General features: G+C 45.0%; 1 protein-coding gene across 1 annotated transcript in view; it reads right to left on the bottom strand.

Moving 5' to 3' along the window:
• MYO1H (myosin IH) overlaps positions 1-27,697 on the bottom strand; it is a 60,927-nt gene that overhangs the window by 16,218 nt on the left and 17,012 nt on the right. Inside the window, exons 7-18 of the mRNA XM_010379539.2 lie at positions 26,178-26,291; positions 25,374-25,445; positions 24,017-24,136; positions 22,208-22,275; positions 21,768-21,873; positions 21,070-21,150; positions 19,847-19,938; positions 15,636-15,730; positions 10,962-11,008; positions 6,627-6,707; positions 5,416-5,521; positions 3,872-3,989 (exon numbers count right to left, since the gene is read on the bottom strand). Of these exons, the coding sequence (XP_010377841.1) occupies positions 3,872-3,989; positions 5,416-5,521; positions 6,627-6,707; positions 10,962-11,008; positions 15,636-15,730; positions 19,847-19,938; positions 21,070-21,150; positions 21,768-21,873; positions 22,208-22,275; positions 24,017-24,136; positions 25,374-25,445; positions 26,178-26,291 (1,100 nt within the window). The remainder of the gene's footprint in view (positions 1-3,871; positions 3,990-5,415; positions 5,522-6,626; positions 6,708-10,961; positions 11,009-15,635; positions 15,731-19,846; positions 19,939-21,069; positions 21,151-21,767; positions 21,874-22,207; positions 22,276-24,016; positions 24,137-25,373; positions 25,446-26,177; positions 26,292-27,697) is intronic.

The following is a 27,697-nucleotide window of genomic DNA, read 5'->3' on the forward strand; positions in this document are numbered from 1 at the left end:
CTCCAGTCTGGGTAACAGAGACCCTGTCTCAAGAAAGAGTAGAGAAGAGAAAGAAAAGGTTCCATGCTTGTGAAGTGTTGAGGGCTTCCCGCACCCCCAGGGGTAATTTTGGCTCCAGTGTTAAGAACCTGATTCCAGCATGCAGTTCCCTTCTACCCTGCAGTCACTAGAAAGAGAACTGTGATGTCTGTAGTATAATGGAACAAGTGAATGCAGAATTCAGAAATGCAGATGGATCAAGGCTGGAAGCAACACAATTGGAGCCACTGGCGTAGAAACAGAATGAAACAGCCCAACTCCAGAGTGGGACGAGTCACCACCTCACCGGTGCAATGTGAACAGTAACACGACCTTCCTCATGGGGTTCTCATGAGGTTTAAATAATACACACTAGGTATTTGGCCCCAGTCCAAGACTCAGTGAGTGCTAGCAGCGGTGTTCCCAATATGCTCCTTCCTTTCATATTATGTTTATTTTTATTATTTATTTATTTTTGAGACAGAGTCTAGCTTTGTCACCCAGGCTGGAGTGCAGTGGCACGATCTCCACTCACTGCAAGCTCTGCCTCCTGGGTTCACGCCATTCTCCTGCCTCAGCCTCCCAAGTAGCTGCAACTACAGGCGCCCGCCATCACACCCAGCTAATTTTTTGTATATTTTAGTAGAGGCAGGGTTTCACCGTGTTAGCCAGGATGTCTCAGGCCCTGCTTTCATCCATGCAGACCTTGCCCAATACCAGCACGCACTGCCAAAGTTAGACAGATAAGGAGGGGCTGGGGAGAAGCCCTAAATGCCTGCAGGTTGGAGGGACTAGTACCTTCTGTCCTCTTCAACTCTATGATATGGTTGCTCCCTGATCAAGGGAAGTGGTGCCAGGCAGGTGCACAGGGTTCGGCCATCTCCAGCTCAGTCCTGTGAACCTCCCCCTGCCTCTCTGTCCCCAGCCACTGACCAGCTGCCATGCTGGCCTCTCAGCTTGCCCTGGAGCCTACTCCCATCTCCAGGCTTTCCTGCCTAGATTGATGTTCCCTGAATGCTATGGACTGATCGTCTGTGTCCCCACAAAATTCATATGATGAAATCTAACTCCCAGTGGGATGGTGTTAGGAGGCAAGGCCTCTGACAGGTGATTAGGTCACAAGGGTGGAGCACTCATAAATGAGATCAGTGCCCCTATGAGCTCATCTGCCCCTTCCACTATGTGAAGACACAGTGAGAAGGCACCATCTACAAACAAGGAAGCTGAAGCTGGCCCTCACCAGACACTGAGTCTACCAGCACCTTGAACTTGGACTTCCCAGCCTCCAGAACTGTGAGAAGTTTCTGTTGTTTAGAAGCCACCCAGTGTTTCATTATAGCAGCCCAAACAGACGAAGACACCAATTGTCCTCATGGCTCACTCCGTCACTCAGAGAGTGACCCCCTTACCTAAGGAAGGAGACTGGCCACTCTTTCCCTTTACCAGGATTCACTTTTCTTCAAATAACATATCCCTGCCTGACCTTATACAGTCACCCCTCAGTATCTGTGGTGGATTGGTTCCAGGACCCCCATGGATACAAAATCCACGGATGTTCAAGTCCCTGATAAAAAATGGCATAGTGTTTGCATATAACCTGAGGACATCCTCCTATACACTTTAAATCATCTCTAAATTACTTATTATACCTAATACTATGTAAATAGTTATTACATGTATTGCTTTTTAATTTGTATTTTTATTGTTGTATTGTTATTTTCATTGTATTTTTAAAAGCATTTTCAATCCATAGTTGGTTGAATCCTCGGATGTGGAACCCATGGGTATGGAGAGCCAACTTTACATCTTTGTTATTGCTGGTCTCCCCCATAGAAAGTAAATTCCATGAGGATAGAGATGGGGTCTGTTCTGTTCTCTGCTGTCACCCCAGCTAGGACAGTGCTAGCTCAGATAGCTGCTCACCAGTTTTTTTGTTTGTTTTGTCTTGATACAGAGTCTCATTCTATCACCCAGGCCGGAGTGCAGTGGCATGATTGCAGTTCACTGCAACCTCTGCCTCCTGGGTTCAAATGCTTCTCATGCCTCAGCCTCCCGAGTAGCTGGAATTACAGGCGTGCATCACCACGCCTGGCTAATTTTTGTATTTTTAGCAGACACAGGATTTCACCATGTTGGTCAGGTTGGTCTTGAACTCCTGACCTCAAGTCATCTGCCCACCTTGGCCTCCCAAAGTGCTGGGATTACAGGTGTGAGCGAACATGCCCGGCCTGCTCACTAGTTTTTATGGAAAGAATGAATGAGCCTCAGACAGCAGCAAAAATAGACAATAGATGTATGAAGTTCAAAAAAAACACAGGTAGATGGGAACATCAAGTTCGCATGTGTTTGGGGGGTGAGGTGGGCGGTGGCTGTTGCCCCTGCCATCTGCCGCAGAAGTCAAATTTGGGATGAGGATGAATGAATGATAAGTAGCTGATGGGCCAAAATGGTAGGCAAAGGAGGTACATCCAGGAAAAACAAAAGCAAAGAGTCTCAAATGACTACACTCAAAATATTAGGTTGAACCACATGAAATTGCTGATAGTCAACCATTCTGACCCACCAAAGTGACCATTTATTATGCTTGAGAGTGTGTTGCTATTTTGGTAGCATAAATTCACACACAGCCCATCATTGAAGAAGTGTTGGTGTATAAGCAATTTGGGGGATGGTGAGAATAGGCATAGAAATATTTCATTAAATCTTTACAAATTCCCTGAGCCCAGACAATTTAATCCTACAGATCAGGGAAATGACAGGTCACAGCTATAAGAGAATGAGGATTATGACCCAAGTTTGTGTGGTTTGAAAACCCATGTTCCCGCTGCTAACCTGCTGCTCTTGACAACCTGTTGGGCTAAGGCACTAAACCAGGCCCTATGGTCCCAAATGGACTTAGCTTCCCCTGCTAATTCAGAGGCCTGTGGGGCACTGCCCACGGCTGCCCCCTGGTGGCAGGTCTACGCACTTGGCCTTGCCCTTGACGGTAAACAGGGATTAGTGAGATGAACAGAAGATGGAAACTGAGTTTTTGTGTTTGTTTTTTGTTTTGTTTTGTTTTTTTTGAGACAGGGTTCTCATTCTGTCACCCAGGCTGGAGTGCAGTGGTGCGATCTCAAGTTCACTGAAGCCTCAACCTCCCAGTCTCAGGTGATCCTCCCACCTCAGCCTTCCAAGTAGCTGGGACTACAGGTGCGCACCACCACACCCAGCTAATTTTTTTTTCTTTTTTTGATAGAGATTGGGTTTTGCCATGTTGCCCAGGCCAGTCTCGAACTCCTGGCCTCAAGCAGTCCTCCCACCTCAGCCTCCCAAAATGCTGGGATTACAGGCATGAGCCACTGCACCCAGCCAGAGTTGGTTTTTATCATTTTGTTTTGTTTTGCTTTGTTTTGAGACAGAGTCTCGCTTTGCTGCCCAGGCTGGAGTGCAGTGGCACGATCTCGGCTCACTGCAAGCTCTGCCTCCTGGATTCATGCCATTCTCTTGCGTCAGCCTCCCGAGTAGCTGGGACTACGGGTGCCCGCCACCACGCCCAGTTAAGTTTTTTTCTTTTCTTTTTGTATTTTTAGTAGAGATGGGGTTTCACCGTGTTAGCCAGATGGTCTCGATCTCCTGACCTCGTGATCTACCCGCCTCAGCCTCCCAAAGTGCTGGAATTAAAAGTGTGAGCAACAGAGTTGGGTTTTTGTATTCTCCCAAATGTGAGTGTTCTTAGCTGTCATAAACTACAGCAGTTAAGAACCAAACTGAGCCTTCCTAAGGGATGCCATTTTCTTTATCATTAAACCCCAGAGATTCTCACATAGTAGGCACATGACTATTAGCTTCAGATCAATAAAGCACATTTTACCTTTGCAAGAAATGCTCGTATTTCCTCCGGTATGCAAAACCGGCCCGTCTCACCCGCAGGTGCTCCATCAGCCCCAGGTATTTGATCTGATGCCTTATGAGGAAGTCATCAAATTTGCCTTTGGAGAAATAGAAGAGAGAATGACAGGAAAGGACTCCATGGCTTCATTTCAACCAAGACAGATCACAGTCTGAAAGCTGAAGTTCAGTGGGCTGGGTCTGGCCCCAGACTTGTTTTGTGAGGCCTTAATTAATTAATTAATTTTATTTATTTATTTATTTTTGAGACGGGGTTTCACTCTTGTTGCCCAGGCTGGAGTGCAGTGGCACAATCTCAGCTTACTGCAACCTCTGCCTCCTGGGTTTAAGTGATTCTCCTGCCTCAGCCTCCCGAGTTGTAGGGATTTCAGGTGCCCGCCAACCATGCCTGGCTAATTTTTGTAGTTTTAGTAGAGACGAGGTTTCACCATGTTGTCCAGATTGGTCTCGAACCCTTGACCTTAGGTGATCCACCTGCCTCAGCCTCCCAAAATGCTGGGATTACAGGCATGAGCCACTGTGCCCAGCCCAGTTGTGTTTTTTTAAATGGAGGAATTTTACAGGAAAAAATTAAATTTCTGGTTCCTTTGAAAAGTCCTGAGATCTGGCTATCCTGGGCCCAGAGTCCCACATGGCAATAGCTGGCCGGAGAGGAGTAGTGCTGCTGCCCCTTTAGACAGAATGTGCCTTCTCCAGTTTGCCGCAGTCCCCTCTACTCCCTATTGCCTTACAACCTGTCTGCTTCACTCATTTGCTTTTCCTGCCTGGCCTCTGTGAGCCTCTGATGATTCATTATCATTCACTATAATGGTTCCTAACGACTACATTATAGACCATGGCAAGAGCTTAGAAACTACCCAAGTCATGGATCATTTTGGAAGACTGTTCCCTGACTGGAAAAGAGCAACGTTGACTCCTCTTACTTCTGACACCTGCCTGACTCAGCTTTGTAGCTCCTGAAAATGACCAAGCTCTGAGCAATGCTCACTCTGAACCACCAAAGGAATTCATTTACCTTCTATTATTATTTTTTGAGATAGGGTCTCACTCTGTCACCCATACTGGAGTGCAGTGGCACAATCATGGCTCACTGCAGCCTTGAACTCCTGGGCTTAATTGATCCTCCCACCTCAGCCTCCCAAGTAGATGGGACTAAAGGCACATGCCACTACACCCAGCTAGTTTTTGTATTTTTAGTAGAGACATGCCACCATGCCTGGATAATTTTTGCATTTTTTGTAGAGACGGGGTTTTGCCATGTTGCCCAAGCTGGTCTCCAATTCCTGGGCTCAGGTAATCTGCCTGTCTCAACCTCCCAAAGTGCTGGGATTACAGGCATAAGCATGTAACACCTGGCCATCTTCTATTATTTAGAAAGGAAAATGATTCACATCCAGAGGACATCGGGTGAGCTTGTGGTGGTGTTTAGGATCCCAACCCACTGCCACCTCGCTTTGCCTTACGGCCTCCTTTCCTGAGCCCAGTTCATAATGATTCACAACTCACTGGGTTCTTTCCTGTCATTGGGCTTGATGCAACGAATGTAGGAGGGCTCCTTAGAGATGAGGATTTCTAGAAGGCTGCTCAGACTGTTTTTAAACTGAGTCCCCACCTGCAGAAAGAGAGAGAGAGAGAGAGAGAGAGAGAGAGAGAGAGAGAGAATGAGCCAGGGAGATACTGCTGCTTCCAATGAATACAGAGAAGACTGGCCAGGGCTCAAGGTGTCAACCCTATAGAGCTGAACTATTGACAGATTGTCTTCCTAGTGGCCATTTGGCCCATTAAGAGGTGGTTTTGGATGTCCTCACCTAAGAAGCCCAAGCTTGGTCTGGTCATGTGGAAGCTGGACAAGCATCTGTCTAGGATGCCTCACTTGCTCAGCAAAGACGTGGTGAGTGCCCAGCAGAAACCAGTGCTGCCCCAGGCCTGTCATTCTCTGCCACTTTCTGCCACCTTCCTTTGTGTTTCTTTGTTGACATGTGTCCTTCATGATGCTGGCATTATTATAACTTCTTTATTTGATGGTATTTTCCTATACCCTCTCCCACTAGATTATAAGCCCATTGAGGGCAGGGACCTCATCTGGCTTGTTATTGCTAAACCCCTGTGCCTGGCACAGTGCCTGCCACATATACGTAGTAGGTGCTGCTCAATGAATGTCTGCAAACGAACAAACTGGGACTAAACTTGGAACATGAATATCACGTTCCAAGCTAATGTATATAAGCCACGTTCTAAGTGATTTTTTAAGAGACAGGGTCTTGCTCTGTCACCTAACCTGGAGTGCATAATCATGGCTCATTGTAACTTCAGACTCCTGGGTTCAAGCGATCCTCCTGCCTCAGCCTCCCAAAGTAGCTGGGACTATAGATGCACACCACTGCACCTGGCTAATTGACTTTTTCTTTCTTTCTTTTATGTTTTTAATGCACCCAAGTTTTGTCTCACTGATTTTTATCTTGATTTTTTTGTGGAGACAGGGTCTCATTATGTTGCCCAGTCTGATCTTGAACTCCTGGCCTCAAGCGATCCTCCCACCTCAGCCTCCCAAAGTGCTGGGATTACAGGTGCATATATTTAGTAGAATCTGTTAGAGAGTAATATACTTCCAGAAAAGGGGAAGGTGGCTTAAAAAGTGTAGGTAGCTGGTGGTCATCTCACCCTCTGGGGAATTTTTGTTCCCTTTCCAATTTTGCATGGACATTTATCCCACTCACTGTTGGGGGCCTCCTCCGGTTTTCTAACTCAGCCAGCAGGAAGCATTCCCTCAGGATAACATTCTTGGACTTGCACAGCACCTGTAAATGAAGAGAAATGAGCACCATGTTCGCTGTTTCACAAATCGCTACAAGGCCGTCAGGACAGCTCCCAGAAGTGTGCATGAAGCAACAGAGCCATCTGCTTGTTGAATGCTTTAAGAGGTTCCTAATGTAAAGAAAGGGGAACAACACAGTCAAATCTGGAAATCCATGTTCACATTCTACATCCACTGCTTTGCCTACTTACTGAGGCTAGCTGTTTTTTCTCAGACATTGTCCCTGGTTCCGTGCAGCTGCTTCAGAATAAACTGGCTCTTTAAGAATGAGGAGTTCGAGACCAGCCTGACCAACATGGAGAAACCCCATCTCTACTAAAAATACAAAATTAGCCAGGCATGGTGGCACGTGCCTGTAATCCCAGCTACTCGGGAGGCTGAGGCAGGAGAATCACTTGAATCCAGGAGGTGGAGATTGCAGTGAGCTGAGATTGTGCCACTGCACTCCAGCCTGGGCAACAAGAGTTAGCAAAACTCCGTCTCAAAAAAAAAAAAAAAAAAAAAAAAAAAAGATCCCAGGCCGGGAATGATGGGACTCAGGCTTATAATCCCAGTACTTGGAGAGGCCGAGACAGGAAGATGGCTTCAACCCAGGAGTTTGAGACCAGCCTGGGCAACATGACAAACCCTCATCTCTACCAAAAAAAAAAAAAGTTAGCTAGGCGTAGTAGTGCACGCCTATGGTCCTAGTTACTCAGGAAGCTGAGGCGGGAGGATCACTTGAGCCCACAAAGTCGAGGTTACAGTGAACTGTGATCATGCCACTGCACTCCAGCCTGAGTTACAGACTGAGACCCTGTCTCAAAAAGAAAAAAATGGGCCAGGCGCGGTGGCTCAAGCCTGTAATCCCAGCACTTTGGGAGGCCAAGGTGGGCGGATCACGAGGTCAGGAGATCGAGACCATCCTGGCTAACACAGTGAAACCCCGTCTCTACTAAGAATACAAAAAAATTAGCCGGGCGTGGCGGCGGGCGCCTGTAGTCCCAGCTACTCGGGAGGCTGAGGCAGGAGAATGGCATGAACCTGGAAGGCGGAGCTTGCAGTGAGCCGAGATGGCGCCACTGCACTCCAGCCTGGGTGACAGAGCGAGACTCCGTCTCACAAAAAAAAAAAAAAAAAAAAAAAAATTACCTCCAAGATAATGTTGTTAAGTGAAAAAAGCAAGATGCAGAACCACACACTGGGCTCATTATTGTGCAAAGAGAAAGAAAAAAAAAAAAAAAAAGGAGATTCACGTAATTCACGTACACACATCCTGTGTGATTCCTGGAAGGACACACAATACAAAAATGAGCAGCTGGTTCTCAGGAGAGAGACTTGCTGACATGGGACCCAGGGCACTAGCTTTAGGACTGTTTGACTTTCGCCCCTGTGCATATATTTTTTAAAATAATCTGTATCACCAAAAGTCCTTAATTTTTTAAAAAATTTAATTCTCTACCAGAAAAATAATATTTTCCCTATATATATAAAATGGAATATTATTCAGTCTTCAAAAGGATGATTCTGACATATTCCACAACACGAATAAACCTATGCTAAGTGAAATAAGTATTATGCTTATTAAGCTAAGTGAAATAAGCCAGTCGCAAAAAGACAAACACTGTCTGATTTCACTCATATACGGTCCCTAAAGGAGTTAAATTCATACAGGCAGAAAGTAGATGGTATTTCCAGGGGCTGCTGGCAGGGGGAACAGAGAGTAGCTGTTTAGTGGAGACTGAGTTTCAGTTTTGCAAGATGAAAAGAGCTCTGGAGATGAACTGCACAACAATGTAAATTTACTCAACACTATTGAATTGTACACTTTAAAATGATTAAAATGTGGCTGAGTGTGGTAGCTCATGCCTGTAATCCCAGCACACTGGGAGGCCAAGGTGGGTGGATCCTTTGAGGCCAGGAGTTCAAGACCAGCCTGACCAACGTGGTAAAATTCCATCTCTACTAAAAATACAAAAAAAATTTAGCCCGGTGTGGTGGCGCATGCCTGTAATTCTACCTACTCGGGAGGCTGAGGCAGGAGAATTGCTTTGAACCCGAGGCAGAGGTTGCAGTGAGTTGAGATCATGCCACTGCACTCCAGCCTGGGTGACAGAGTGAGATTCTGTCTCAAAAATAATGAATAAGTAAAATGATTAAAATGTTATATTTTATGTTACATATGTTTTGTCACAACTCAAAAATATGTTTTTTCTTTCTTTTTGAGACAGGGGCTCATTCTGTCATCCAGGCTGGAGTGCAATGGCACACTCACAGCTCACTGCAACCTCCACCTCCACCTCCTGGGCTCAAGCAATCCCCGCCACCCCAGCCTTCCAAGTAGCTGGGACCACAGGGCGTGTTACCACACCCAGCTAATTTTTGTGGGTTTTTTTGGTAGAGATGGGGTTTCACCATGTTGTCCAGGCTGGGTTCAAGCTTCTGGGCTCAAGTGATCTACCCAGTTCGGCCTCCCAAAATGCTGGGATTACAGGTGTGAGCCACCGCGCCTGGCCCCCCGGTTTTTTTAATTGAATTTTTTGTTGTTGTTTAACCCATTGCAGTTCCAAACCTATAGTGATATGGAACAGTAATCTGCAAATAGTACAGAAACAAATTAGAAGTGTTCCCTCCTGAAGTCAAAAAGTTCAGGGAGCTTCAGCCCTGGTGGGTGAAGGGAGAGATTCAGAGAATTTTTCCTGTGTGATGCCCTCTCCGTGGATTGGTTTGTGAAGCTAATGGCCATGACCCCAGAGGGGAAGCCATTAGAAAAACGCTGTCTCTCGTTTGTCAACCAGACACTTCCACTCCCGTGTTCTCCTCTGCATGAGGCAGAGAGTAGCAGACCCACTTCGCCAATGGGGAAACCTGCCACATGGTCTCCAGCAGGGAAGGGGCTGGGCGGGGACTCAGACCCAGAAAGCGACTGTGAATCCAAAGTTAGGAGTTGTTCGTCTATCCTGAGTGCTAAAAGGTTGAGACAAGCAGTCCCAGAAGTGGTAGAGAAAGTTCAGGAAGGCAGAAAAAACACTCCTGAGGTGACTATTCACTTGCTCAGTCCGAAAATGTTACCCTTAGGGTTAAACTTTTTATAACCCAAGCTAATAAAAGCTAATTTTGTACAAAACAGTTAACTATTTTAATACAAAATAAGGCCCTTAAAAACTCAAGGTTTTAGGCATGGCATGGTGGCTGAAGCCTGCAATCCCAGCACTTTGGGAGAGTGAGGTGGGAGGATCACTTGAGGCCAGGAGTTCGAGACCAACCTAAGCAACATAGCAAGATCCTGTATCTACAAACAAAAAAATCAGTTGGGTGTGATGGTGTGTGTCTGAAGTCCCAGCTACTCAGACTGAGGCAGGAGGATCACTCGAGCCCCAGAGGTTGAGGCTGCAGTGGGCTATGATGGCGCCACTGCACTCCAGCCTGGATGACAGAGCGAGACTGTCTCAAAAACAACAGCAGCAGCAGTAGCGGCAGCAGCAACACTTCTTAGATTCATGAGATACATGGAAAGGCAAAGAGATTTGGAATTCCATCGGCAGCCCTGGGGATTAATACTATCCCCAGCCCCCACCTCATGATGTGACCTTGTGCAAGTTGTGACCTGTCTGGGTCTCAGCTTCCTCATCCTCAGATTATGTCACCCCAGTATATTCTCATGACACCAGAATGAAATCTCTACTTCCCCTGTGGACCTGCCCATGCTAAGCTCTCAGCCCCCTGTCCTAATATTTCCCCTCATCCAGACCATAGGACCTTTGCACATGCTGGTCCCTCTACCTGGAATAACTTCTGAACCTTCTATGGCCAAAGTCATTCTCATTCAGGTTTTAGCTCAAAGTGACCTCCAAGGGGTGTTTTCTGTAATCACCTAAATTAAAAATGTCCCCTTCAATCACAGTTCCTTCTGTATTCTCTTTGTAGCACTTCTTACTGATGGATAACTTATGTGTGTATATATTTATTATCTGCTTCCCCAACTCCTGACTGTAAGCCCCATGGGAACAAGAACTCCATCTTGTTCACTGATGGCCTCCAGAGCTGGTACCCAGTGGGGCACCATACACATTTGAATGGTTTGTTGAGTGAAGTGTCCACACAGATTATCTTAAATGTCTGTTCTGGCCATGACATGCCAGAGTTCTAACACAATGCATGGAAAAGAAAAATCCAGAAGGCAAATTCTACCAAAATCACTATCATGGGTAATATTTCAAAATCATCAGAAACACATACAGTTAAGTGTCAGACTTACTTCTTTCAGATGTCTGTAAAGAAGATCATTGTTTTTTTCCAAGAATCCTGTAAAGCATTGAATAAAAATTTTTTGAATCAATGGCTCTGCCTAAAAATACAATTCCATCCCAACTCATTGCAAAGGGAAATTCTGAAAAATAATTTCTTAGGATTAGCTCATAGTTTCTCAACCTTGGCTCTACGGATATTTGGGGCTGGGTCGTTCTTTGTGGTGGGGGCTGTCCCATATATTATGGGATGTTGAGGAGCATCCGTGGCCTCTATTCACACTAGATCCCAGTAACACTCTCCCCAGTTGTGACAACCAAATATATTTCTAGATTATATGGCTTGGGTCTGTGCCCTCGCTCAAATCTCAAGTCAAATTGCAATCCCCAATGTTGGAAGAGCGGCCTGGTTGGGGGTGATTGGATCGTGGGTGCAGATGTCCCCCTCGCTGTTCTCATGATAGTTCTCAGGAGATCTAGTCGTTTAAAAGTGTGTGGCACCTTCCCCTTCACTCTGTCCCTCCTTCTCCAGGCATGTTAGACATGCTTGCTTCCCCTTCGCCTTCCACCAAGATTGTAAGTTTCCTGAGGCCTCCCCAGCCATGCTTCCTGCACAGCCTGAAGAACTTTGAGTCAATTAAACCTCTTTTCTTTATAAATTACCCAGTCTCAGGTAGTTCTTTATAGCAATGTGAGAATGTACTATATGCTAGACATTGCCACATATCCCTGCGAGGGGGTGGGTGGGCAGGTAACACGTCCCTCATTGAGAACCAGGTCCTCAGAACTGAACTCATGGCACAAATGCTATACTCAACCCTGATGTGCTGTCATATAAATATGCACAGTCTTTACACTAAGTATTGCACACTTGCCCTAGTCCAATAGCAAAGAAACACACGTACACTGAATATACAGAAACAGAGGGGACACTGAACCTCAAGGACAGCCAACTGGGACTCTAAATAGATGACAAAATTCCCCATGACTGAGAAAAAACAAACTCAAGCACCATGGCTGGTGGTATCCAAGAGCATCTTCAGGCAAAGACAGACATGTCATTTCCAGGTTTAAAACTTGGCTTATCTGTCGACCTGAAACTTAATCAGTTAATAATTACATCAGAAAGTCAATGGCATTATAAAGGCAAAACCAGATATTTTTTTTTTTTTTTTAAGTTGGGGGAGCAGCCAAGCATCATGTCTCATGCTTGTAATCCCAGCACTTTGGAAAGCTGAGGTGGGAGGATCGCTTGAGCCTAGGAGTTTGAGACTAGCCTGGGCAACATAGTGAGCTTGAGACTAGCCTGTCTCTACACAAATTTTTTTAAAAACTTAGCTGTATGTGGTGGTGCATGCCTGTAGTCCCAGCTACTTGGGGAGCTGAGGTAGGAGGATCGCTTGAGCCCAGGAAGTCAAGACTGCAGTGAGCCATGATTGCGCACTGTACTCCTGTCTAGGCAACAGAGTGAAACCATGTTTCCAGAAAAATGATTAAATAAAAATTTTAAAAAGGCATGCATCAAAAGTGTTTAAGAAAAAAAATGGTGGCATAGAAGCAAGCTGGCTTCACTCCCCCCACAGAAAACCAAAATGAAATAATATAGCATGAGATTATTACCAGAAATATCCCAGAACTCAAATATGAGGAAGTCATAATTCCTGGTGCTACAAAGAAGTAGAAAATCTCAGAGCAGATGATAAAAGAATCAGATTTCCATATCCATGATGCCCCCCATCTGCCTGGCACCAACCACATGGAAAACTCCCCACCAACACACAGTTTCTACATGGAAAAAAATGAGATCAAGGCAGAGTGAGTGAGTGTGTGTGTGTGTGTGTGTGTGTATCCTCACATTCATAGGTATATGCAGAAAACGTTTCTATTTTCCTGGAAGTAGTTACAAGAAACTGTTTATTCTTGTGGTTCCCCCTGAAAGAGAGACTGAGAGTAAAAGGCATTTGAGTTTTCCTTTTGTTCTTTCCTGTGCTGTCAGCAGTTTACAGCTCTATATGTGTATTATCTTTATTCTTTAAACAAAAATCAAGGGATTATCTGCCCAAAGAGATTCATCCTATTTAAAAATTTTTTCTTTTTGTCACTTTGCATTCAAAGAAAAAACCCTAATACCTGTACATGTTATTACTTTTTAAAAGATTCTTAGAAATATACTCTTATTTAAAAGTAAAAATAATGTTGGGTGTGGTGGCTCACGCCTGTAATCCCAGCACTTTGGGAGGCCAAGGCGGGCAGATCACCTGAGGTCAGGAGTTTGAGACCAGTCTGGCCAACATGGCAAAAACTGTCTCTACTAAAAATACAAAAATTAGTTGGGCGTGGTGGCAGACATCTATAATCCCAGTTTCTCAGGAGGCTAAGGCAGGAGAATGGCTTGAACCCCAGGAGGCAGAGGTTGCAGCGAGCCAAGATCACGCCACTGCGCTTCAGCCTGGGTAACAGAGCAAGACCTTTTCTCAAAAAAAAGAAAAAAAAAAAAGTAAAACTAATTTCAAACCAAAAGTAAAAGTGACAAAAGAAAACGAAGAAGAGTTAGACTTCATCAAAACTAAAAACTTTTATGCTTCAAAGGGCACCATCACAAAAATGAAAAGACAGCTCATAGAATTGGAGAAAGTATTTGCAAATTGTATATCTGATCAGGATCTAGTATCTAGGATATATAACAAATTCTTACAACTCAATAATGAAAAAAACCTAATCTCAAACATGGGCAAAAGATCTGCACAGACATTTCTCCAAGGAAGATAAACAGCCAATAAGCACATGAAAAGATGTTTAATATCATAGGTCATTAGAGAAATGCAAATCAAAAGCACAATGAAATACCACTTCACACCCACTAATATGGTTAGAAGTACATCACATATAGGCCGGGTGTGGTGGCTCACACCTATAATTCTAGCGCTTTGGGAGGCCAAGGCGGCTGGATCATGAGGTCAGGAGATGGAGACCATTCTGGCTAACACAGTGAAGCCCCGTCTCTACTAAAAATACAAAAAATTAGCCGGGCGTGGTGGTGGTGCCTGTAGTCCCAGCTACTTGGGAGGCTGAGGCAGGAGAATGGCATGAACCCAGGAGGTGGAGCTTGCAGTGAGCAGAGATCATGCCACTGCACTCCAGCTCGGGCAACAGAGCAGAACATCACATATGGAACATAACAGATATATAGAATGATATAACACAAGCATGGGTGAGTCTGTGGAGACATTGGAAGCCCTCATATGCTGCTGGTGGAAATGTAAAATGGTGCAGCTGCTTCGGAAAATGACCTGGCAGTTCCTCAAAAGGTTAAGCATACAGTTAACATACATATTTTTTATTTTGAGACGAAGTCTTGCTCTGTCACCCAGGCTGGAATGCAGAGGCACAATCTTGGCTCACTGCAACCTCTGCCTCCCAGGTTCAAGCCATTCTCCTGCCTCAGCCTCCCAAGTAGCTGGGACTACAGGTGTCCACCCCCACACCCGGCTAATTTTTGTATTTTCAGTAGAGATGGGGCTTCACCAGGCTGGTCTCAAACTCCTGACCTCAGGTGATTCGCCCCCCACTTGGCCTCCCAAAGTGCTGGGATTACAGGCATGAGCCACTGCACCTGGCTGAGTTACCATATCTAATCTAATAATTCCATTCCTAGGTATATACATAAGAAAAATGAAAACTTATGCCCATACTAAAACTCATACCGGCATATTCATGGTAGCCTTATTTATAATAGTTAGAAGGTATAAACAACCCAAGTGCCTACCATGAGGTATTGAGGAATGCATGAACAAAATGTGGCATATCCACATCATGGAATATTATTTGACAATAAAAAGGAATGAAAGCATGGATGAACCCTGAAAAAAATTATGTTAAGTGAAAGAAACCAGACACAAAAGGCCACACGTTGTATGATTCCAGTTATAAAAAAAGGTCAAAAAAAAAAAAAAAGGTCAATCTATAGAGAGGGAAGGTGGATCAGCTGGTTGCCTTGAGCTGTAGGGGTGGGGTTAGAGGGAAACAGAGAGTGCCTGCTAATGGCTACAGGATTTCTTTTGGGGGTGATAAAATGTTCTAAAATGAATGGTGGTGGCCAGGCATGGTGGCTCATACCTGTAATCCCAGCACTTTGGGAGGCTAAGGTGGGTAGATCACTTGAGGTCAGGAGTTCCAGACTAGCCTGGCCAACATGGCAAAAACAAACAAACAAAAAAATTAGCTGGGCGTGGTGGTGGGCGCCTGTAACCCCAGTTACTTGGAAGGCTGAGGCAGGAGAATGGCTTGAACCTGGGAGGTGTAGGTTGCAGTGGGCCGAGACTGCGCCACTGCACTCCAGCCTGGGCAACAGAGCGAGACTCTCTCTCAAAATAAAAATAAAAATAAAATAAAACAAAATGAATGGTGGTAATGTTTTCACAACTCTGAATATATTAATACTAAAATCTACTGAATTGTACATTTTAAAATGGGGTAAATGGATGGTATGTGAATTGCATCTCAATAAAGTGGTTATTTACAAAAATAATAAATACAATTAGAAAGACTTTTTCGAGTGGCTTGAATGCAAGGTTAGGGAATGTTTGGGATGACCGTGCACCATTTCCTCCGTGGACTCGGAGTTTATTGTAAGACACCAGGCTGGGCACACACATGGCTGTCACCTGTACCCCACGACCACTTACCCTTGGTGCAGTATGTGACCTCTCCTGCATAGTGGAGGAGGCGGAACTCCATCCAGCCAATCCTCTTTCGGCCCTTTGGACCAGCCAGCTTACGGCTACGAGACAGAAATGGACATGAGTTGAACTTTCTTTTTTTTTTTTTTTTGAGATGGAGTCTTGCTCTGTTGCCCAAGCTGGAGTAGAGTGGCACGATCTTGGCTCACTGCAACCTCCACCCCCTGGGATTAAGTGATTCTCCTGCCTCAGCCTCTGGAGAAGCTGGGATTACAGGCACGTGCCACCACACTCGGCTAAATTTGCATTTTTAGTAGAGATGGGGTTTCACCATGTTGGTCAGGCTGGTCTTGAACTCCTGACCTTGTGATCCACCTGCCTCAGCCTACCAAAGTGCTGGGATTACAGGTGTGAGCCACCACACCTGGCCTATGAGGTGAACTTTCTACTTCACTGAGACAAAATGGCACCAATATCTGAAGCAAAGAGTGAGAGAGAGATGCCTTCAACCAGTTAGGTCTACATTGAAAGCCACTACACAGGGAGGCTCCCAGGAAGTCTTGTTACTTATTTTCTGGCTATAGACCAAAATTTCTTTAAAATTAGATCCTTTGGCCAGGCGTAGTAGCTCACACCTTTAATCCTAGCACTTTGGGAGGCTGAGGCAGGAGGATCGTTTAAGGCCAGGAGTTTGAGATTAGTCTGGGGCAACACAGCAAGACCCTGTCTTTTAAAAAAAATACAAAACATTGGCTGGGAGTGGTAGCATGCACCTTGTAGTCCCAGCTACTCAGGAGGCTGAGGTGGGAGGATTGTTTGAGCCCAGGAATTTGAGGCTGCAGTGAACTATAATTACACCACTAGACTCCAGCCTGTGCAACAGAGTGAGACCTTGTCTCAAAAAATAAAAAAACAAAATTAGATCCTTTCTTCCCATAAATGCTGAGAAATAAAAGTACAGAACTGAGCCACAGAAACACATGTATTTGTACAATGAATTCACTTCTGTTTTTCTAGGTGATGTAACATGTCTTACATTTTTATGATGTTGAAAGACTAAAATGCTCATAAAATATCAGTTTTCAGTTTCTACAGATTCTTGATTTTTTTTGAGATGGAGTCTTGCTCTGTCTCGCAGGCGGGAGTGCAGTGGTGTGATCTTGGCTCACTGCAACCTCTGCCTCCTGAGTTCAAACGATTCTCCTGCCTCTGCCTCCCAAGTAGCTGGGATTACAGGTGTGAGCCACCATGCCTGGCTAATTTTTTGTATTTTTAGTGGAGATCGTTTTTCACCATGTTGGGCAGGCTGTTCTTGAACTCCTGACGTCAGACGATCCACCTGCCTCAGCCTCCTAAAGTGCCGGGATTATAGGCATGAGCCACTGTGCCTGGCCAGATTCTTGATTTTTTAAAATGACTTTTACTTGAAATTGTCACATAAATTGACAGCACACATATATTCTAAGCGTACAGCTCAATGAATATTTGAAAATAATATGCCTGGCCGGGAGCGGTGGCTCAAGCCTGTAATCCCAGCACTTTGGGAGGCCGAGACGGGCGGATCACGAGGTCAAGAGATCGAGACCATCCTGGCTAACATGGTGAAACCCCGTCTCTACTAAAAAATACAAAAAAACCTAGCCAGGTGAGGTGGCGGGCGCCTGTAGTCCCAGCTACTCGGGAGTCTGAGGCAGGAGGATGGCGTAAACCCAGGAGGCGGAGCTTGCAGTGAGCTGAGATCTGGCCACTGCACTCCAGCCTGGGCGACAGAGCAAGACTCTGTCTCAAAAAAAAAAAAAAAAAGAAAAGAAAAACGAAAACAATATGCCTGTGTAACCAGCACCCAGATTAAGAAGCAGAGCAGTCCTTGAGAACCCCCCACATTGAGCCCTTTCCAGTTGCAACCAGACATGTAACAGCATAAGTGAATTTTTACCCAGTTGTATGTGTTGCATTGCAATGGAATTCTATAGTATGTAGTCTTTTTTTTTTTCCTTTGAGACAGAGTCTCGCTTTGTTGCCCAGGCTGGAGTGCAATGGCGCAATCTCGGCTCACTGCAACCTCCGCCTCCCAGATTCAAGCGATTCTCCTGCCTCAGCCTCCCAAGTAGCTGGAACTACAGGTGTGTGTCACAATGCCCGACTAAGTTTTGTATTTTTAGTAGAGACGGGGTTTCACCATGTTGGTCAGGCTGGTCTCGAACTCTTGACCTCAGGTGATCCGCCTGCCTCAGCCTCCCAAAGTACTGGGATTATAGGCATGAACCAGAGCACCTGGCCATAATATGTACTCTTTTGTGTCTGACTTCTATCACATTTGTGTAACTTACTTACATCATTGCATGCAGTTACAGATTATTCATTGCACAGTGATATATTATTCCATTTGTGAATGCACCCCAATTTATTTTTCCATTCTTGATTCACTATATAATTTCATGTGCTTATCCTTTGCAATTTCATTTACTTATCCTTTCAGCATTCTACAACAGGTCTGAGAAAGCCATCACCATTTACTAAGTCTTTACCATGTCCACAAATTGCATCATTTACAAAACTGGATGGTAAGTATATTAATAACCCCATCTTGTAGCAGGGGAAACACAAATGCAGGAGCATTCATTTGGTCTTGGGGCCAGGTACGGTAGCTCACTTCTGTAATCCCAGCACTTTGGGAGACTGAGGTGGGCAGGTCACTTGAGGTCAGGAGTTCAGGACCAGCCTGGCTAACATGGTGAAACCTCATCTCTACTAGCACACGTCTGTAGTCCTAGCTACTTGCAAGGCTGAGGCAGAAGAATCACGTGAACCCGGGAGGTGAAGGTTGCAGTGAGCCGAGATCGCCCTACTACACTCAGTCTGGGCAACAGAGCAAGACTCTGTCTCTAATAATAATAATAATAATAATAATAATGACAATAATAATAATGACAATAAAAAATTAGCTGGGCGTGGTGGCAGGTGCTTGTAATCCCAGCTACTCGGGAGGCTGAGGCAGGAGAATCGCTTGAACCCGGGATGTGGAGGTTGTAGTGAGCAGAGATTGCACCACTGCACTTCAGCCTGGGTGACAGAGTGAGACTCCATCTCAAACAAAACAAAACAAAACCAAAAAGCAAAAAAGAAACAAACAAACAAACCAGGTCTTAATGACTCCAGCATATGCTCTTAAATTGTCTCCTCCTTACCTCAAAGACTAAGTTAAATGTCTAGTTGATCTCGTGGGATGTGGTACTCTGTATTTGATCTGCATGGTGGTTACACAGGCACATACAAACACAAAAATTTATCGGGTTGTTCATTTCAGATCTACTCATATCACAGTATTTTATACTTGAATTTTTGAAAAGATTATTTCATGTACATAGACATGTCCAAAATATAATGATCACTGATAAAGGAAGATACAAAATCTTTTTTAAAAAATCATACTTGTGGCCGGGCGCGGTGGCTCAAGCCTGGAATCCCAGCACTTTGGGAGGCTGAGACGGGTGGACCACGAGGTCAGGAGATCGAGACCATCCTGGCTAACATGGTGAAACCCCGTCTCTACTAAAAAATACAAAAAAAACTAGCCAGGCGTGGTGGCAGGTGCCTGTAGTCCCAGCTACTCGGGAGGCTGAGGCAGGAGAATGATGTAAACGCACAAGGCGGAGCTTGCAGTGAGCTGAGACCCAGCCACTGCAGTCCAACCTGGGCAACAGAGCGAGATTCCGTCTCAAAACAAAAAAAATCATACTTGTGTCTGAGTGCGATGGCTCACAGCAGTAATCCCGGCACTTTGAGAGGCCAAGATAGGTGGATCGCTTGGAGCCAGGAGTTCCCGACCAGCCTGGGGAACAGGGTGAAACCCTGTCTCTACAAAAAATATAAAAATTAGCCAGGCATGGAGGTGTATGTTTGTCACCCCAGCTTCTTGGGAGGCTGAGGTTGGAGGATCACTTGAGCCTGGGAGGTTGAGGCTGCAGTGAGTTGTGATCATGCCACTGCACTCCAGCCTAGGTGACAAACTAAGACCATGTCTCAAAAAAAAAAAAAATACTTGTAATTCACTTAATTTCTACTAACAAAGGGCTGGCACATCTATGAGTGGTATATCATAAAGATATTTTTATGTATGAAGTAGTTGTTCTCTTGAAGAACATTATCCAAATACTAAAAAAATGGAGATACAATGATCTTCCCCCATGCAAAATCTGGTCAAATAAAGTATGTACGTTTCGAAGTGTGCATGTGTGCCCACTTTCTCTTCCAATTTCTCCAGGAAACTCAAGTCTGTAGCAGGACCAGGCCGAATGCATTCTTCATCCTTCAAAAGAAAAAGAGAAGCCTCAATCCACAGCATGACACTCCATCAATGCCAAGTTTAAATGCGTTCACCAGCTGGAGCAGAAAGTACTGGACTAAAAGACTGTCATTTCATATAAGTGCAGGTGAACATTCTGGGGGAAGAAAGGGGCTTATCCATGTGTTTGGCTTCTAAGATTTGAGAAGGGGACCATGGAACCAGAGGGCCTGAATATCCTATGAAAAGGCAACTCTCCCACCATCTGACTCAAAGTCTTCCCAAGGATACTCCACAGCTACTATGACCAAGCTTAATGCCAATCTCATCTTCTCTAAACCAGTCATCGCTGACCACGATTACCATGTGTACAGACTCTTGTTGTAGAATAAAAGCTCTCAGGGAAAGAAAGGTATAAAACCAGTTGAGTCAAAGCTTTCATATTTCTTAAGTTCATCTTTCTATTTCCTATTTTTAATCCTCAAGAATGATACCATCTAGTTGGTATCTTAAAAATTACAGGTGTGGTCGAGTGAAGTGGTTCACGTCTATAATCCTGGCATTTTGACAGGCCAAGGTGGGAGGATGACTTGAGTCCAGGAGTTTGAGACCAGCCTAGGTCACATGGTGAAACCCTTTCTCTATAAAAAGTTTAAAATTTAGCCAGGTGTGGTGGTATACCTCTGCAGTTCCAGCTACTCAGGAGGCTGATGTGGGAGGATTGCTTGAGCCCAGGAGTTAGAGACCACCCTGGCTCAACCTTTTTTTTTTTTTTTTTTTTGAGATGGAGTCTCGCTCTGTCGCCCAGGCTGGAGTACAGTGGTGTGATCTCGGCTCACTGCAACCTCTGCCTCCCAGGTTCAAGCAATTCTCCTGTTTCAGCCTCCCAAGTAGCTGAGACTACAGGTGCGTGCCACCATGCCCAGCTAATTTTTGTATTTTTAGTAGAGATGGGGTTTCACTATATTGGTCAGGCTGCTCTCTAACTCCTGACCTCAGGTGATCCACCTGCCTCAGCCTCCCAAAGTGTTGGGATTACAGGTGTGAGCCACCGCACCTGGCCCGGCTCAACCCTTTTTAAGCCTGGGAAAAAGTTCTTCCAAGAGTTGTAAATGCCGGGTGAACAGGCTCTAATGCAACATTAATTTTTCTCACCAGAATGGATATGATTCCTTTATGTCTCTCTTCTACCAAATCACAGATGATCTTGTTGTTGAAATATTTAATTGGCTCCCACTAAAATGACAAAGAGGAATTAATTCTTCAAGAAATATTTAGATGAGCATAAAAGTTGGTTTTAAATTGGTTTTCTAAGACATCTTTTTTCAAAATCTAGTTTTTATATTTATATTCAACCTTAAACAAATTATATTTTCTGAATACCAAAATAATTTCTCAGGAAATAAACAGAGAAGGGCTAAAAATTAATCCTCAGTACTAATTAGGAAAATCTCCAATGAAATAATATTTCAATTAAATGTCTTCAGTGGTTGGGCACAGTGGCTGACACCTGTAGTCCCAGTACTTTGGGAGGTCGAGGCAGGAAGATCACTTGAGTCCAGGAGTTCAAGACCAGCTTGGGCAACATAGAGAGACCCTGTTTCTACAAAAAGTAAAACAATTAGCCAGGCATGGTGGCATGTGCCTGTGGTCCCAGCTACTGAGGAGGCTGAGGCAGGAGGATCACTTGACCCCAGGAGGTGGAGGTTGCAACAAGCCATGATTCTGCCACTGTACTCCAGCCTGGGTGACAGAGTAAGACTTTGCTTAAAAAATAATAATAATAATAATAATTTAAAAAATCTTTAGCTAGATTAAGAAATCAGATGAGGAGAAAATATCAAAATGTTTACCTCTATGCCTTCCATTTCATATTCTGCCTGTTCTGCTTTTAGAGTCCTCTCGATTAACAGTTGCTGGAGTTTCTCATTGCAGTAATTTATACAGAACTGTTCAAAACTAGAGATACAAAAGATTTAAATAACTAAAGTTAAATGAAGAGAACCATTTTTTAAAAATTATATTCTTTCTAGGGATGCTTTTAATAAAGAAAAAGCAAAGTCCTTATTAATAAAATAATTTACTAAATAAATCATAAGAGTCAAGTGAGAATATATTTGCATTTTTATGGTTAGTCGACATCTAGGATGGTCTGTAAATTAGAAACTATGTAAATCTAGAGATTTTCTGGGGACAGGAAAATCAATCTAGTAACATTAGCGAATGATTTAAATCTTGACTGAAACCTTAAAAAAGGGCAAAAGACAGGTAGGGAGGTAATGACAAAACGTACCCATTCTTGTCAAAGACTTCAAACCCGTAGATGTCCAGTAATCCAATTACAGTTTTCCTGGTGAAATCCTGGTCAAAATAACACACTCCACTCATTCTTAGGTCTTTTCCTTTGTGCTACTCAAAACTCTGTTGCTGCTCCCCCAAACTGGGACTTGGCGCTAAAGCTCGTGTCTCCTCTTTCTCCAACAATACAGAACCTTTGGGTGGAAGTAATTTCCCCAGCCTGCTGCTCCTGCCTACTCAGATCCCACTGCGGCTTCCACAGCCATCAACTGTGGAGTGAGACCTTCCCCTTCTGATTCACTTCTTTGCTTCAGCTCTCCTCAGCCTCCCAAGCTAAGGAGGAGGAGGAGGAGGAGGGGGAGGAGGAGGAGGAGGGGGAGGAGGAGGAGGAGGGGGAGGAGGAGGAGGAGGGGGAGGAGGAGGAGGAGGGGGAGGAGGAGGAGGAGGGGGAGGAGGAGGAGGAGGGGGAAGAGGAGGAGGAGAAGAAGAAAAATAAGAAGAAGAAAAATAAGAAAAAGAAGAAGGAGAAAAGGACCTAGATAGACAAGAAGATGCCTATCCAAGAAGGAGGACCAAGTACCCTCAGGCCACGGTGGGTATTCAAAGATAATGTATTTATTTCAAACTGGGTGTGGTGGCTCAGTCCTGCAATCCCAGCACTTTGGGAGGCTGAGGCAGGCGGATCACTTGTGGCCAGGAGTTTAAGATCAGCCTGGCCAACATGGCGAAATCCCATCTCTACTAAAAAATTACAAAAATTAGCCGGGCATGGTGGTGTGCACCTGTAATCCCAGCTACTCGGGAGGTTGAGGCACAAGAATCACTTGCACCCCGGAGGTGGAGGTTGCAGTGAGCCAAGATTGTGCCACTGCACTCCAGCCTGGATGACAAAGTGGGACTCTGTCTCAAAAAAAAAAAAAAAAAAAAAAAAAAAGATAATGTATTTATTTAGTTTTAAAGGGACACAATTAAATACTCTGTATGAGTGCCCTAAGTCGCTACCTCCAAAATCATCTTTTGCGTCCTACCTCCATGAATTTTGTCACATCCACATATCCCCTCCCCACCCATTTATCATTTCCTTAACTTTTAGTGTGGATTAAATCCCTTTTATATTTAATTCCACTTGAAAAGGAAATGTGACTGAAGTGTGAGTTTGAAGAGCTATATTTTTTCTTAAATATGTTAAAATATGCTTCTGTTGAAATTTTTTAAAATGTCAGGTGAATATATTACTGTTGAAATTTAGAGATTTGTGGTGGTTCATGCCTGCAATCCGAGCACTTTGGAAGGCAGCAGTGGGAAGATGGCTTGAGCATGGGTGTTTGAAACCAGCCTGGACAACACACCAAAACCTCATCTCTACGAAAAAATTTTTTAAAATTATCTGGGCATGGTGGCATGCAACTGTAGTTCCAGCTATTTGGGAGGCTGAGGCAGGAGGATTGCTTGAGCCCAGGAGCTGGAGGTTGCAATTGCACCACTGCACTCCAGCCTGAGTGACAGAGCAAGATCTTGTCTCTAAAAATAAAAATAAAAAATAAAAAGTTTCTGTGTACACTTGAAGCTATCTGGCATACCACAGGCGCTATGCAAAGCACACTTTGGGACACACTGTGTGAGTCACTCGGCATGCATTCATACCGTATGCGAGACACTGGAAATGTGACTAGGGAAAGACACCATCCCTGCCTATGAGGCGTCCACAGTTCATTATCCCTCCCAAATTCTTTAAAGAAATGATGATGATTATAAAACATCACCATGTTAGCAAGAGCAAGGTACCAAAAATGCATTGACCAACCTTGTTAACTAAGGAGGAATTGATTTTGTTGACCAGCCAAGTAAACGTTCGTCCATAAACAGCCTTCGCCATTGCATCTCTAGCGTAGACAGAGAGTTCTAGTGTCAATGGGCAGATCACCTGAAAAGAATGACAAGGTGCATCATTACAGGTGGAAAAAAGAAGCCCCCAGAGTGTTCAAAGAAGTCTTTTTTTTTTTTTTTTTTTTGAGACGGAGTCTCGCCCTGTCACCCAGGCTGGAGTGCAGTGGCACGATCTTGGCTCACTACAAGCTCTGCCTCCAGGGTTTACGCCATTCTCCTGCCTCAGCCTCCCGGGTAGCTGGGACTACAGGCGCCCTCCACCTCGCCCGGCTAATTTTTTGTATTTGTAGTAGACACTGGGTTTCACCGTGTTAGCCAGGATGGCTTGATCTCCTGACCTCTTGATCTGCCCGCCTTGGCCTCCCAAAGTGCTGGGATTATAGGTCTTTTTTTCTTAACAACGACAATAACAAAAATAAATAAATAAAGGGACAGGATCTCGCTCTGCTGCCCAGCCTGGAATGCAGTAGTTGGGACTACAGGTGTCCACCGCCATGTCCCGATTTTTTTTTTTTTTTTTTTTTTTTTTTGTAGAAATCAGGTCTAGCCATGTTGCCCAGGCTGGTCTCGAATTCCTGGGCTCAAGCAATCCTCCCACTGCAGCCTTCCAAACTGATTACAGGTATAAGCCACCACACACAGTCTTGAACTAGTGTTTAATGATGACTGGCAAAGCATACATGCTAGGAAGATGCTACTCTTGCCTTTGGTTCATATGATGTCTCTTTCTTGAGTGCCCATGTGTGCCCGGCACTGTGCTGGGCTGCCAAGATACAGCTGTAACCCAGACAAGCAGTCCTGACCTTCATGGGCTCACAGTTCATTTGGGGGTAGGGAGGGATGGAGAGACATTCAAAGAATCACACAGTCATGTTGAAAGTGCTACAAGGAGATACATATGGTGCTTTGAGGTAGAGGTGGGAGGATCAGAGAAGGCTCCTTGAGGAGGTGACCCCCAGGAAATGAAGGATGAAGAGGAGTTAACTAGATGAAGCATCGGGAACAGTGTTCCAGCAGAAGGAACAGCAGGTGCAAAGGCTCCTGTGGAGGGAGGACATAGGGAGTATGAGGTGTGGCTTGCTAGCATTGGTGTGGTGGTGGTGATGGTGATGGGGGAGGATGAGGCAGGAGACCCTGCAGGAGCTGGACCACACAGGGCCTGGTGAGCTAGGATCAAAGGTTTGGCCTCCCGTGAGGCCACCACCCTGCTGCTATTGGAGGGAGGCAGCAGCAGCAGGGAGGGCCGGCACATTTCCACCTAGAGCCATTTTTACCTCCTCAGTTTTGGCTTCAATTTTTCTGTGGGTGAGAGCTTCCAGAAGGACTGCTGGGTGGACTCCCAGAAGCTGCATAGAAAAGAAATCCAAAGTGCTATTCAGTGACGCAGTTTTACTTGCTTTTTATTATTTTTTTAGAGACAAGGTATGGCTCTGTTGCCAGGTGGGAATGTGGTGGCACAAGCATAGCTCATTGTGACTTTTTTTGAGACAGGGTCTCACTCTGTCACCCAGGCTGGAGTGCAGTGGCATGATCTCTGCTCACTGCAACCTCTGCCTACCAGTCTGAAGTGATCCTCCCACCTTAGCCTCCTGAGTAGCTGGGACTTCAGGTGTGTGCCACCATTCACAACTAATTTCTTTTTTTTTAGAGATAGGGTCTCACTACATTGCCCAGGCTGGAGTGCAGTGGGCATGATCGTGGCTCACTGCAGCCTTGAATTTCTGGCCTCAAGCGATCCTCCTGCCTTGGCTTCCCAAAGTGCTGGGATCACAGGCATGAGTCATTGTGCCCGGCCTACTCACTAACTTATAAAGAGTTCATGGAGTATCCAGGCCCAGGGTTATCTGCCCAGAATGATCACTGCGCTTTAGTACAAAACAGAACACAATAGCTCCCTCAACCAACTGGCTTTTACTCCCGCCCTCTCCTTCAAACCCCCACTCTTTAAACCTCCTAACCAGTATCAGCCAAAAGAGCATGGCACCAGACATTTGGGCCTAACTGTGAGCACCCAGCGGCCTTGCTCTCCTCTCCCACCCCTCCCCCTCCCTCTGTCCTCTCCGAAACAGGAACATCACCTTGGCTATCCACTTGATCTCGTGGGTGTCTGGGATAGTGGCACAGCCTTGGTCATCTTCTTCAAAACAAATGTTCCCCAGGTGTAAGACACTGGCAATAATTCCAAAGAGATTCTGGGAACATGGGAAGTGTTCAGAGACAGGAGATCAGGACAGAGAAAGAGAACGGTGGCTACCTAATTGATACATGTAGTGGAGACACCCAAAGGAAAAATGCCCCCGTCCCAATTCCACACCTGAGCTCACAGAACCAAGCCCTCCCCTTCCCCAGAAATCGTCCCTGTTATTCACTTTGGGTGCTAAGGGAAGAGTGAAACAGCCTTACTCAATGTCCAGCATGAAACACTTTATTTTCATATAACAACAACAAATACATAAATGAATTTTTCATAAAATAAACTACTTTTATAAAATATTTTATGACCGGGCATGGTGGCTCACGCCTGTAATCCCAGCACTTTGGGAGGCTGAGGCGGGCGGATCACAAGGTCAAGAGATCGAGACCATCTGGCCAACATGGGGAACCCTGTCTCTACTAAAAATAAAAAATTAGCTGGGTGTGGTGGCAAGTGCCTGTAGTCTCAGCTACTCGGGAGGCTGAGGCAGGAGAATTACTTGAACCTGGGAGGCAGAAGTTGCAATGAGCTGAGATAGCGCCTTTGCACTCCAACCTGGCGACAGAGCAAGACTCCGTCTCAAAAGAGGGGAAAAAAAATTATACAGTACTGTCTAAAATAAACCTCACTAATGAACCTATTTTTCAAATAACATTATCTATCTATCTATCCATCCATCTATCCTTTTTTTTTTTTTTTTTTGAGACGGAGTCTCCCTCTGTTACCCAGTCTGGAGTGCAGTGGCACAATCTCTGCTCACTGCAAGCTCCACCTCCCAGGTTCAGGCCATTCTCCTGCCTCAGCCTCCCAAGTAGCTGGGACTACTTGCGCCCGCCACCACACTCAGCTAATTTTGTCTATTTTTAGTAGAGACAGGGTTTCATCGTGTTATCCGTGATGGTCTTGATCTCCTGCTCTTGTGATCTGCCTGTCTCGGCCTCCCAAAGTGCTGGGATTACAGGCGTGAGCCACCACACCTGGCCCATCTATCCTTTTTTTTTAGAGACGAGGTCTTGCTCTGTCACCCAGGCTGGAATGCAATGGTGCCATCATAGCTCACTACAGTCTCAACTTCCTAGGCTCAAGCAATCCTCCCACCTCAGCCTCCTAAGTGGCTGGGACTACAGGCATGCACCACCATGCCTGGCTAATTTTTAAAATTTTTTTGTAGAGGCAGGGTCTCACTATGTTCCCCAGGCTAGTCTCAAACTCCTAGCCTCAGGTGATTTCGCCACCTCAGCATCCCAAAGCATCAAGATTACACGTGTGAGCCACTGCACCTGGCCTTCAATACAGAGGTTTTTAAATTACATCCTGGCCCTTGAAAGACTGATAGTTTAACAATCAAAATGAAAAAAAAAAAAAAAGACAAAAAGATGTAAAAACGAAGTATTTATAAATTCT

This window comes from Rhinopithecus roxellana, chromosome 10 (genome assembly GCF_007565055.1).
Source record: "Rhinopithecus roxellana isolate Shanxi Qingling chromosome 10, ASM756505v1, whole genome shotgun sequence".
Taxonomy (NCBI): domain Eukaryota; kingdom Metazoa; phylum Chordata; class Mammalia; order Primates; family Cercopithecidae; genus Rhinopithecus; species Rhinopithecus roxellana.